This window comes from Coturnix japonica, chromosome 2 (assembly GCF_001577835.2).
Source record: "Coturnix japonica isolate 7356 chromosome 2, Coturnix japonica 2.1, whole genome shotgun sequence".
NCBI lineage: Eukaryota > Metazoa > Chordata > Aves > Galliformes > Phasianidae > Coturnix > Coturnix japonica.
Genome location: NC_029517.1, coordinates 79993322 through 80007450, shown reverse-complemented (window position 1 = coordinate 80007450; position 14129 = coordinate 79993322). Strand labels below are relative to the sequence as shown.

At 37.6% G+C, this 14129-nt stretch overlaps 1 protein-coding gene across 1 annotated transcript in view; it reads left to right on the top strand.

The window, feature by feature from the left end:
* LOC107309909 (dynein heavy chain 5, axonemal-like) overlaps positions 1–14129 on the top strand; it is a 141341-nt gene that overhangs the window by 80074 nt on the left and 47138 nt on the right. Inside the window, exons 61-65 of the mRNA XM_015855081.2 lie at positions 3641–3859; positions 6228–6404; positions 10193–10387; positions 11262–11417; positions 11674–11856. Coding sequence (XP_015710567.1) covers positions 3641–3859; positions 6228–6404; positions 10193–10387; positions 11262–11417; positions 11674–11856 — 930 coding nt within the window. The remainder of the gene's footprint in view (positions 1–3640; positions 3860–6227; positions 6405–10192; positions 10388–11261; positions 11418–11673; positions 11857–14129) is intronic.

Genomic DNA, 14129 nt, shown 5'->3' with positions numbered 1-14129 from the left:
CCCACAGGGCCATTGGCAAGGGAAGGCCAAAGACATGGCTCTTGCACATGCCTCCAAGTGTTCTCATGTAAACCCCCTATCCAGGAGCTTGCAGTCTGGTTCTCATGTCCTCAATCCTCGTGATTCATTCACGTAAAATCCATTTATCAGGCTTTCACACTGCATCCAACTGGAACAAATTTTGAATCGTTGCTTTGCTGCGTGACTCAGAGAGATGAAACGAAGGGTGTGAATCTTGTTCACATAGCAATGTCACTAAAATTAGAAAGGCTGCAATGGTTCTTTGTGGTTGGGAGACACATTTCCTTCCCTCTGTTAATTGGCTGGAAATCTTCATAAGAAGATTCCTGCAACTCTGATAGCCTTCTTGGCAGGAAAACTTTCCTTCTGCTATCATGGCAAAACTGTGCAGGAAACTGCCAGCCAACCTGCTAGTGATGTCTATATGAAAGCAGTGTTTGTACCCATGTAATTTTGAAATGTGAAATTGGAGTGAGAGGCAGAGAGTGATGATTTCCAGGGAGAACCGAAGCAAGCCCTGTACTTGGCAATGGTGAGGCCTCACCTCGAGTACTGTGTTCAGTTTTGGGCACCTCAGTGCAAAAAGGACATTGAGGTACTGGAAGTGGGTCCAGAGAAGGGCAGTGAGGCTTCTGAAGAGCTTGGAAAATCAGCCCTATGAGGAGAGGCTGAGGGAGCTGGGGCTGTTTAGTCTGGGGAAAAGGAGGCTGAGGGGAGACCTTATCGCCCTCTTCCAGTATCTGAAAGGTGCTTACAGTGAGAGTGGGGCAAGTCTCTTCTCACTGGTGACAGGTGACAGGACAAGGGGAAATGGCCTCAAGTTGTGGCAAGGTAAGTTTAGGTTGGACATGAGGAAACACTTCTTTACAGGAAGGGTATTTAGGTACTGGAATAGGCTCCCCAGGGAGGTGGTTGAGTCACCATCCCTGGATGTGTTTAAGAGCCGTTTGGATGTGGTGCTCAGAGATATGATTTAGCAGAGGGTTGATAGAGTTAGGGTAGTATGGCTAGGCTGAGGTTGGACTCGATGATCTTTGAGGTCTTTTCCAACCTGAGTAATTCTATGATTCTAAGTAGTCTCTGCCTTGGGGAGTCACATATGTTGGTCACACAGGTATGCTAGCATTCATTCCTATGCAAACAAGCATCATTCATCACATATGATTAAGCATCCTATACATCAAACCAATACCAAAAGGGACTAATACTTTCTTATTACCCTAAACTTTGCTGAAAACCTTTATTAAATTGTCTATAAAATTACTTCTTATTATAAGTCTTCTGCTAGAGATCCCTGTAATGCCTAACTAATTTGGGGATTTTCCATGTTAGAGTGCAGTAGATTTTTTTCTTTGTACTCATCTGAAGTGTTTCTTCATGAGATTTATTTATTTATTTTGGTTGTGCCTACATCTACAAGACTGGTAGCCTTTTAGGAGCTTTTAAGAAGTAGGAAGTCTGCTTTATTCATATTTTGTACCTTTTCTGTGCAGTTTATTGCTGTGTGGAGATACAGCTTTTTCATATTTGCAAGGCACCATTGCTTGTATGTATTGGGCATTCTTTTTCACTATGGCTTACTGTGTACTGCAATGGTAAATGCCAAGGTGAAATATGAATCCTCATGGGCAGGTGCAATTTCCCTGTTCTTCCAGCTGTTTTGTCTTGGCTGCTCTTCCCAACTTTCCAGTGATATTTTTCCCTGTGTCACCTCAATATTTGTGAGCCTCATAATTTTGTTTTACTCTCATTTTTGCCTCTCATGGATTCAGTGATGAAAGATGATGTTCTGCACCAGAGAAGGAGGAGGCTAGGTGGCAGAGAGATGCTGTAGGGTCCTCTCTGGATCTCAGTAAAAGATCCAATGACAAATGACTTAATAAGGTAATTGCTTTAGTAAAACAGAACAAAAAGAGGGATATATGATAGCTTTAGTGACCAAAAGAGAGCGGTCTTTCTCCATGAACAGGATTTGTGCTGCATGGCATACCATGTGAAAAATCATCTAGGCTCTGTCCAATGTTGCATGAACATGGGGTGCTCAGCATCTAAAGGGGTATCAGATTTACTCACTAACTACATTTATTACACTTATTTTATCGGGGCATTGTATTATTAAGACATCTGTTGTCAGTCCTTTATTATTGGGGCCTAGAAAGGGCCCTTTTTGCCTTCCCTGGTGTTGAGCAGAGGAACATTGCGTCACCTACTCAAAACTCCTGCAGTGTTTAAGCTTTTCTGGAGAGTACAAGATTCACTAGAAGTAGTGTCTGTGATTCTGAAATCTGCTTAGCTGGGTCTTATCAAGACTCACTGGTCTTCTGATTCAACAGTATCGGTCTCTAGGAGATGCTCTTTAATATGCACTTTGATAAATAAGAGTAGAATAAAAATATTTCAGCATCTTTACATGATGGATATTTTATGAATGGCCATTTTGCTGGCTTATCTCCATTATAAAATATTTGTTTATCTCTAGGATTTGTCAACAGATGCAGTAACTACAGTAAATGGTGTTTTTGCTGATAGTGCTGTTTTCTGGAAGTGTAACACTGAAGTGTTAAATTTGTGCTTCAGTGATTATTACAGATAAGCTTCTCTAATTGCTGGCAGACCTATCTTGAAACCCAATGGACTCCATGCTCCACTATTTTATCATGCCTAATCTCAAAATGGGATTTGGTTCCTCTCTTTTAATGTTGTTTTTTTTTTTTTTTCCTATCCAGTGCAAGAATTTGCTGACTTTAATATAGTTTGATAGAAATTAAATATATCTCTTTAGTCAAGATTTAATGTCAAAAAAACAGCCCAAGGTTATATGGTTCACTAGAAGTCATGCCAGAGATTCCTTGCTCTGCTCTGATGTGATGTGAGAGTCAAGTTTCATATTTGCAATAAAACATTATTACAAATTCTTAGTTTCCATTTTTGTAACTTTTAGAGCAGGAGAAACAGAAGTACTTTAAATATTCAGAGCAAATGGAAACAAAGTTTATCTGTAAGTGTTTCATAAGCATTTTGTCAATTTCTAATCTTTCACAAACAAGTATTTGGAAACAAATTCTGGATTCACAAAACAGATATATTTTTTCTTATTAGAAATGAAGAGGCCAAGTTTAAAAAATGTCTGCTTATTATTCAAATTTCCATAGACATACATGAAATGTCTTTAGAGCCTTAGTCTCCAGAGGAGCAAAAAATGTGTTTGTTACGTTTTTATTGTAGAACTAATTGATGAGGAAAGAAAGAAGAAGATTAGCTTCCATTATCATTATTATTATTTTATAGTCTATGAGGCACAATCTTAATTTTCTTTTGCACTGAGAAGATATCACAGGAAATATTGTATGCAGCGCCTCATATATCTAGTATACAGCTATTTCAGGGGTATTGTGCTTATACACCATTAATTGTTGTGTGATTAATGGATCCCTCTGAAAATGTTATTAAAACATTTTAAGATTGCATTGAATAACAATAAAAGGAAAAAAATGCTTTTATCTTGTGTAAGTATTATTTTTAGAAGTTCTTGATACAGTACAGTATATGCCACTAAATGAATGTCATTGACTTGCCAAATAACAAGTATTAATGACTGTTTACTTTGAAATGCTTCTAGGCAAATCTAGCCTTGCAAGAGGGAAGACTTGCAGCTGCCCAAACTGAACTAAATAATGCACAAAATCAGCTGGATGAGAAGCAGATGGAACTGGATCAAGTACAAGCCATGTATGATGCTGCTATGAAAGAGAAGCAGGCCTTACTTGATGATGCTGAGGCTTGCAGGAGGAAGATGAACAATGCCACTGCTCTGATAGAAGGCTTAGGTGGAGAAAAGGTGCTGGCACATTATGAGTACAGTACTACAGTACTAGCACAGAGTTGGTCCTCAGGTTTGAGAATAACCCATAACAATCATTAGCAGTGCTCAAGAAATTCAAGGCAAAGTGATGTCTTGATATTTTGTGACACTTTATTTTAGTTACACGTGTGGATTTTTTTTTATTTTTTTTTTTTTAAATCAATGTATCTAACAAAGTAAAGCCATTTATTGTGTTAGCCAAATTCTTACGTATAGCGATCATATGACTTGTATTGGGATAACGTTCAAAATGAAAGCCAAGGACCCAAACTCCTTTTAACTTTAGTAAGAAGAGGAATTAGGCTTAACCTAAATAATTGCCCTAAAATATTCATAAGAAGGATTACTCTTTTTTTTTTTTTTCTCACCAACTATACAAGAATAGAAATTTGAAGCTTGACTAATATTCTGAATTATATTTTGAGTTTGGATTGCTACTGAAACCTTTCACAGAATTATGGGCTAATCTTTATCCTCTGCACCGAGCTTTAAGTTTTACTCTCCTGTGCAGATTTTTATAGCTTCAGCTTATAATAGAAGCTGTCAGTTTCCAGAAAAAGCAGGATGGTCTCTTTTTTTTTTTTTTTTTTTTAATTGGCTGATTGTTTGCTTTGAGAAATCCTTGTTTATAAACACACAAAATCAAGACTCATGAGTCTCATCAAAGACACTTTGACCTTCAACCATTGAACCCTGTAAGGCCAGATCTCAAGTGTTTGTACTGATATGCTTCAGACTGTTTAGTCAAAACCATTAGATGCTTTTGGCATATTTTTGATTTCTCAGGACCTTATCCCACAGAAGTTTATCTCCAAAGACAGAGATTCCACAGCCTCTCTTGGAAACTATTCCAGTCCATGACCATTCTCACTGTTTTTTTGTTTATTTGAATGGAATTACCTGTATTTGAATTCCTGCCCACTGCCTCTTGTCCTTTCACTGGTTACCATTCTAAAGTGTATGGCACCACCTTCTTTGAAGTCACTCATGACATATTAACACATTGCCAAATTCTCCCCAGGGGTCTGCTCTCAAGCCTAAACAGTCTCACTAAGACTATTATATGACAGAGGCCCCAGTTCCTTAGTAATCATTTGGACTCTCTGCTTAACTCTCTCTGATGTGTCCATATCTGGTGACCTGACCTGAGCACAGTACTCCAGAAGTGGTCTCACCAGTGATAGCAGGAATAATCACCTCCCTGGATGTGTTTCCAGCAGTCATCTGAAGTTAACTCAGGTTGCTGTTGACCATCTTTGTTCTGAGCATTTGTTACTCTCTCATGTTCCACTTGGCTTCCAGGCCTTTTTCTTCCCAACTGTTCTCTAGCTGTCAGTCCCAACTGGGACCATGCTGATGCATTGAGTTTTTCCTTCTCAGAGACAGTACCAACATTTTCCTTTGCTGAATTTGAGGAGATTCCTGTTGGTCCATTTCTCCAGCCTGTTCAATGTGCTCTGGATAGCAGCCCATTTATCAAGTGTATCAACTTGCTGAGAGTGCACTCCCTTCTATTTTCAAAGGGTCATTCATTTTCCCCTTATAGGAGTGATATTTGTTTTCGCTTTGTCCTCAGAAATCTCTCTCAGTCATAGTGACCTTCTAAAGACTATTGACCACCCAGAGACTCAGATGCAGAGCTCCATGCATTCCAGCTTCTTTATCACATAGAGGGAAACTGCTCATCACCATTCCAGCCTGTACTTCCTAACAAGTCTACATACGTGTTGTAGCACTGCAATTGTGGGAAATTTCCCCCCGTGTCACAGTGATCCCCATGAGATCATGACTGTAGCTGCTTGCAGACCTCTAATTCCTTCTGTTTGTTTTCTGTACTGTGCACATTTGTGCATGAGCATTTCAGAGAAGTGTCCAGCTGTGCTGATTTCCCAGAACCAGTATGAAAACCATCCTGGGGTTCTGTCTGGTAGGCAACACCTTTTTTATGTAGATATGCTTCATGGTCCTGTTTTATTGATTGTTAGGTTTCATCTGTATACATCACTCTACACATTTTATTTGCCAGCCTGGTTCTTCAGTTCCTCTCTGATTGTTGCTTGTCCTCCTCCTCCCTTTGCATTCCTTCTTTAACACCTTCTCTACTGGTTTGGCCAGCCTGTTGGTAAAGATATGTAATCTCCACTTAGGTGGCTGCCATCTCTTCTGGTAAAACTACTTCAGAAAATAATGATTTAAAGGAAAAAAAAGAAAAAAAAAAAAGAAAAAAAAAAGATGTTTGTGGTTCAAGAGCAGTTATCTACCTGAAAGAGATTCTGAAATTGGATCTTCATGGTTAGGTTTGTGTCTATTTAGCCTAAGTTCTTTATAATATTTTTACATACAGCTTCGTTGGACAGAGAGCAGCAAAAGCTTTCAAAATCAAATTACTCATTTAGTGGGGAATGTCCTTCTGGCCACTGGATTTCTCTCCTATTCTGGACCTTTCAATCAGGAGTACAGGAATTTGCTGCTCCATTTGTGGAAGAAAGAGATGAACAACAGTAAGATTCCATACAGTAATGTAAGTGTTCATACTTTCTTTCAACTTTATTTATTGCCTTGCAGGGAAGTAATGTTAAGAACAATCAATTCCAGAATTATACTTAATTGGAAAATTATTTATGGACTGTCATGTTTCATCATATTTTTAATAAATAAAAATTCTGAACAGTTGCCAACTGAGCTTCTAAAAAATTCTCTCAATAATTTCATGCATTGCAATATTAGTGCATAAGAAAAGGCTCTGGCAAATCTAAGTCAGAGAGGCTACCTGTGATCTGCTGTCCTGGAAGGAAACTGCATAAAATGGAAATGAAGTCAAAATTAGCGGTTTAGAACAGATCTACTGCAACATAAGGGGTTCCATCAGGTGGTCGGATTTTTCACCCATAATAATGTTTTTCACCTGTACCCTGTTGTATCTGTGATTTCAGACATAGAGCAAATCAGCTACATCTAGCATTTACCAAAAGTAGGAAGCACCTGTATCAAAGAGAACACCAACTGTAAACATCTCCCTCAACTTTATAAGTTATCTTATTATAAAGATTAACTTCAATGTCCTTAGAGTTTTTCAGGCAGTTTCCCAAGTTATGCCCACAGAACAGTGAAGAGATGAAGAGATTAGTCTGTGGCTTCTGGGCTGGCTGGGAGTTATGCCCCAATCAACTACCAGCATTTGGCTTATTTCCATTTTTACCACCTACAGTCTCATGTGTTAATTTTTTTTCTTTCTCTAGATATCCACTTTTCACTCTGAACTGTGAATCTAAAATATAAAGAGGGAATTTGGAAGAAAGGCTGTTTGGTTTTTTTTGGTTTGTTTGTTTTGTTTCTTTTTGGGTTTTTTTGTTTGTTTTTTTGCATCTATTTCATATTTCTGACAAATTCCACCATACGTGCTTTAACTTACTGTTCTTAATAAGCAAAATTGGGAGAAGAAGAAAACAGTGTAGGAATACAAGGTTCCATTATTTTCAATTTATTAAAGTAGGATGCGTTAATAATCTAACTTGCTAGCAAATACCTGTAAAATGGAAACAGTTTTTCCTTTTTCAGACTTCATGCTCCACATTTAGTCTTTACGTAGCTAAATTTTTGTTCAACATAAAAATACTCTTACACCTAATTATAGGATGGACTATTACATGTTCTTTTTATCAGAAATATCCCCTCTGCACCCTCATGTATTAGCAATTAATACCCTCCTATTGCACCCTCAGCTGTTTCCTCTTACTGTTTAATATAGTTTTACTTCATGTGTCTCATTGAAATGATTAGGTTAAAAACAACCCTGTGTTTTTAAAAATTTGGATTTACACCAATTCAGCTTGCTTCACTTTAAACTGTTAAACTGATGTAGGCTTGTCACCAGTAGGGCTGTTCTTTGTGGCTTTATTATACCTTCCCCTTAAGTGGCCCAAGTCTGTGCAGATATAGGTAGCCTAAAATGCGGCTGAGGTAATGACCCATCACACAGCTTCAGTCCCCTGAACACATCATATACTCGCTTTAATGAAGTGAGCAACCTCTGTGCTGGTGCTACTGTACAGGCTCTTTTCCATGAAATGATGTGCAACCTGCATACACCTGTGGCTGCAACACTGTGAGTGTGCTGAAGGTAGATTACTATCCCTGCTGCATCTTATTGTCAGCTTCTTGAGGGATTTGACACTTAAAACCTATATTAGGGGGACTGCTTAGCCACAGGAGGTTTGTCATGCTCTTCATCTCATACAAGTTATTTGCGAATCTTTTATTTTATTTTTCTATTTAGTTGGTTAACATGGTGGATAGTGCTTCTCATAACAGTGATTGACTTCGAGCTGGCAGAGTAAGCCTCGCAGCCCAGTCCAATATATGGTATGACTTACGAAGATTAATGACTCTGAGTTGCCCAACAAAGCTTTCTGAGAGCTCTAGATGAAAAGTAATACGTAAGGCCTGGATGGATTTATTAATAAAGTACCAGTCACAGTGCAGTCTCAGGCAAGATTCTTCACCAGTGTGTTAGGGGACTTATCCTACATACATTTATCCCAGGGAGGCTTTCTCAAACCCAATGTACAAAATGTTCTTAAAAGCTGCTTACCTTGGAGAATATCTGTCAAGATTCCTGCCATTTCACAGTAAGAACTTGGATATATAATGTCCATAGAGTACAAGAAAGAAGGAACCAAGATTTTGCCTCTGTAAAGATGTTTTGACCACATTGCTATTAAGCGTCAGCCTTCAAAATTTGAGGAATACTTTTTGATTATTTTCGTGCTGCTCATGTTTGTGCTTTTTTCCTATAGACGGGCTAGACACAGAATGTCATAATTAACACGAGTTTCAAACTGTAATTACCATTCTGTTTAGATAGCTGCTGTTAAAGGCAGAATTATGATTTCAGTGACAGTATATGGAAGAGCGTTATAATTTTTTTTTCCAGCAAATTAAGTAGTCACAAAAGGCAGCAGATGGGCCTCTCTTGATACTTCACACCACAGGAAAAAAAAGCCGCTTTGTAGTTCAAGGAAGAGGCTTGACATCTGCTTTACTTTGTCACAGACTAACTGGCTGTGGGTGTATGAGTCATTAAGGCATAACATTTTAAAGAGAGCTGTTTCAAATTAGCTGTCTGTTGGTGTAGCTAGGCTCTTAAATAAGCTAAGTTTCACAGTTGCAGAGTGGCTGAAACTAACTAAACAATCCAAAAACTAAAAGCTGTTTGGATGTTACTCAGCTGCTGAGAATATTAAATATGGCTTTAGGTTCCAGTTGCTGAAAATTTTGGCCATTAAATTCTCTTATGTTCTTTTCACAACTGGAAACCAAACTCTTAAAGTTTCTCTGTCTCCTGAGAACAATTTCTGTTGCTTCATTCAGATTCTTCAATAATGAGAGTAGAAAAAAGAGCAGAGAGTTAAAAAACCTTCTGAGTCTTTCAACCACTGGTATAATTAATTTATGGTTATCACCTGAAATCTTGTTTTAGACTTCAGCTGCTAAATTATGTGGGTTGTTGTTTGGTTTTTTTTTTAAGTTTTACAGCTTTCTCTTTCTTTTTAGAAGAGTTTGTAGAGGAAGGTTAAAAAATAAAAGTTCTTGAGTGAAAAATAAAAGGAACAAATATAAAATATTCAATTTTATTATTTTTAAACTAATAATCATGATACCTCAAAAAATATTTTGGAGAGCTTGATTTGTGATTTTAAGTACCGTTTCCCACACATACACATTTCTGAGAGGTCAGTCAGTGTTACTAGTGAATAAAATGAAGCAAGTTGGTTGTTAGATACAATCAAACTTTAGGAGAGTATACGAGCTGGGAAAATTTTGACCATATCAGCAATATTTTTCAATGATAGCCCATGGTTATTGGTCTGTAACATGTTTTGTCTTTCTCCACAAGCCAGCCTGTACTCTTATATGTGATTGGAGGGAACTTCATAACTTTATGTCAGGAGGAAGCTCTTCTGATCAGTATGACCCTCATGAGGTAGCATGAAAAGAATTTGACAAGATCAAAATCAGTTTGCCATAAGATCCTGAAGTGTCTTCAGAGTTTCTCCAACACTATTTATCTCTTTCTTTGGTGACATTCAAGTCATTTAAGAATTAATGGACCTTCAAAGCTCGAACGGAATTCACTTTTATTATTGCACCACTTTAAAATGTTTAGGCCTTGAAGAAAGAGAAGATAATATCTACCAAATACATTCCATCATTCATTGTGATCAGAATAAGAAGGCAACCCTTCCACTGGATATTTTAATGTAATTCCTTCAACTGGTAGTAATTTTGTCGTTACATGTTTTCTATTAGGACCTGAACCTCACCAGTATGCTTGTTGACAGTGCTACAGTCAGTGAATGGAACCTCCAGGGTCTTCCAAATGATGACCTTTCAATTCAGAATGGCATAATTGTCACTAAAGCATCTAGATATCCTTTGCTGATTGATCCACAAGGTCAAGGAAAGATCTGGATTAAAAATAAAGAAAAGAATAATGGACTACAGGTAAATGCATCATTTAATATGGTCTTGATGCGTCATTTAATATGGTCTTGTTGGGATTATATTTTTGGTCAGTCAGACTCTAGCTTCATCCCCTCAGTTTCACTTGGACTGAAAAGATATTATTTTTTTGAAAAGGATATATCTATTTTATAGCAGAGCTAAAAATGCAGTGTAATGTGACATAATAAATGGCTTAAAACCTGTGTTATATGCCTCTAGATATTTTAATTTTTGGAAAAATTGTAATTTAATTATTTTAATCTCAATTATTTTTCTAAGAGTAGTAGCGCCTGCAAGACAAAGTCTTCATTTTAGAAAAACATATCTATCCCAGTTTGTTTTCTGGTAAGAAGCACCCTCAAAACGTGTCATAACAGATTCTTGGAAAGGCTGTTCAATTCTAATCTCAGAGGCTTACATTAAATTTATTACATTTATTAAATAAATGAAAAACAATCAGTGTGATTCTTAGTAATATTTGATATTGTGAAATGGAAACTGAATTGGCAATTCAGTATCTGATATGGGATATACGAGATTGGTACTGCACCAAAACCTGTAAATACCTTCTTTACATAAGTGTTTCAAGCATAATCCACTGATGTTTAAAAGGTATTAAGAAAATACAGTTACAATATAGAAAGATCAATACTAGATAGAGAGCTAACCACTTATACAGATAATAGTAAAGAAAACAAGCAAGAGTGATCCCCTGTTCTGGTAAGCTTTATGGTTCCTTCCATCTTCCAACTCAAGATATTCTATGATTCTATGATATCCCAGGATAAGTATGATTTTTGAAAGCTGCAATACATTTTGCACTGTTTTCTGTATGCTTACAAATGCATGTTATGTTGTGATTCAATCTTCCTAGGTTACAGCCATGAACCACAAGTTCTTCAGAAGTCATATAGAAGACAGCCTGTCCCTTGGCCAACCCCTTTTAATAGAAAACATTGGAGAGGAACTTGATCCTGCTCTAGATAACATCCTGGAAAAAAATTTCATAAAATCTGGTTCAGCACACAAAGTAAGATGAATTGTGAACATGAAAGAAAAGAACCCACATAGGGCAGGTGCTGGGTATCTGATAGTCTGGATGATATGAAGATTCATACCTTTGCTATGCTTAAAAAGACAAGCAGTGAACTCATGAGTTTTCTTATTTGTTTAGAAAGTATTTATGAAATAATAATAAAAAAGATTTGTTTTTCATTGATAAAATGACTGTTTTTCTGATTTCAGCTTTTGAAAACTAGGTTGTTTTTGTTTATTATTATTTTCAGGTGAAAGTAGGTGACAAGGAGGTAGATGTCATGAAAGGGTTTACCCTTTATATGACAACGAAGTTGGCTAATCCTGCCTATACTCCAGAAATCAGTGCAAGAACAACAGTGATTGACTTTACTGTTACTGTGCGAGGGTTGGAAGATCAGCTCCTTGGCCGTGTCATCCTCACAGAAAAACAGGTGTCTAGTAATTTACAATATTTGTATAGAGGAAAGACTTGTTCAGTATTTGCACCATGAGTGTCTTGGCTGAAATCAAATGCAAGAACAAAACTGCATGTGTAAGTTTATTTTTCTTGCTTTTTTGGGAGGGCAGTGTGAAGTTCTTAATTGAATTGAAGAACCTAAACATTTGTTATAAGATCTGGCCTTGGAAAGAGAAAAAAGGAAATTATTCATTAAAAATACATCATGGGCATATACATGACTTACATAAAGCATTTTTATTCCTTCATATATAGCAAATGCTCCTCTTTCGGTCAAAAGTCTTTTATTTCTAAATTCTTTTTTAAATTTAATTTGAATTACATGAATAAATGCTTTTGAATTCAGTCTGCTTTTGCCAGCCAGCTCGAGTGTGCAAGAAGATATGAAATTTTTAAGGAGCCCTCAAAAGAGACTTGACCCCTCTTAGAATCAAATTTCTATTGATTACATTGAAATGAATATAAGGAAGAGTATTTTCTCATAGGTGTTTCTCAGAAATTTAATTTCATAATACAAGATGTGAGATGTCCTCCAAACAATTCCTGTTCTTAAGTCATTCCTATTTCTTTCCATATGATATAATTGAACTGACTACCCAAAAGCTTGGAAGTCAATTCATCATAGACACTGGGGACAAATGTGGATTGTGGTTAGTTTTGTTCATTTTTATTATTTTTTACTGCGTCAGTCAGCCAATAAATTCATTATATTGTTCAGTTGTTCCAACATGAAATATTTGCTTCTTTTCCCATTAAAATGAAAGCATGAAAGTTGTATTTCATAGCAAATGGAATGTCTTATATATTTCAAAATGAGTATTTCATAATTGCATTTTTTGTAAGAAAAGGTAACAAATTTGGAGTTAGCAGAGCTGCTGCTTTCAAATTTAAAAAACAAAACAAAACAAAAGTAAAATTGGTTACACATGAAAAAGTCCAGGTAGGTTTTGAATATCTGAGACTCCACATTGTCTTTGGGCAGCTAGTTCCAGCATTCCATAGCCCTCAAGGTAAATAAATTTTCCTCAAGTTCATGCTGAACTTCCCATATTCCAGTTTCTTCCCATCACCTCTTGTTCTGTCACTGTGCAAGGCTGAAAAGAACCTGCCCCATCCATTTTACTCCTTCCCTGTTGGGAGTAAAACTCCCTGTTGGGAGTTACACCTATAGTTATAAGGGAGATGCTCCAGGCCTCTAATGATCTTTGTATCTCTCCACTGGACTCTTTCTAGAAGTTTTCTGTCTTTCTTGAACTGAGGAGCCCAGAACTGGAATCAGTACTCCCATTATAGCCTTATCAGGGAAGAACAGAGAGGGTAGAGAACTTCCTTCATCATGCTGGCTGTGCTCTTTTTAATGCACCTCTGGATACCATTGGCCTTCTTGACCACAGGGGCATACTGCTGGCTTGTGGTCAGCTTGTTGTCTACCAGAACACCCAGGTTCCTTCTCTGCAGAGCTCCTCTCCAGCAGGAGAGGTACACATCTGCTGCTCTCCCTACTTCTACCCAGCTGGTCATGACATAGAAGATTACCATAGAATCATGGAATCGTTTGAGTTGGAATGGACACTTCAGGGTCATCTAGTCCAACTCCCCTGTGATGAACAGGGACACCTACAGATACATCTGGGTGCTCAGAGTCCTGTCCAGCCCAACTTTGAATGTCTCCAAGGATGGAGCTTTCACTGCCTCTCTGGGCAACCTGTTCCAGCATCTGACTTACTGTAAAAAAAAAACTTTTATTTTTTTTATATCCAATCTAAATCTCCTCTATTTTTGTTTGAAACCATTTCCCCTTGTCCTATAACCATAGAGATAGGACACTAAAGAATCTGTCCCCTTCTTTCTTATAGCCCCCCTTTAGATACTGAAAGATACGTTCAGGTCACCCCAGAGCCTTCTTTTCTGCAGGCTGAACAGCCACAGCTCTCTCAGCCTGTCCTCATAGGGAAGATGTTCCAACCTTTGGACCATATTTGTGGACCTCCTCTGGACATGCTCCAACAGGTCCAGATCTCTCCTGTACTGTGATCTCCACATCTGGACGCAATACACCAGGTGAGATCTCATCAATGCAAAGGGGCAGGAATACCTCCCTTGACCTGCTGGCCACACTTCTTTTGATGCAGCCCAGGACAATTGGCTTTCTCATAAGCTGTGAAGGCACACTTGCTGGCTTACATCCAGTTTTCTATCCAGCAGTACCCCCAAATCCTTCTTGCATAACTGCGCTCCCTCCTTACA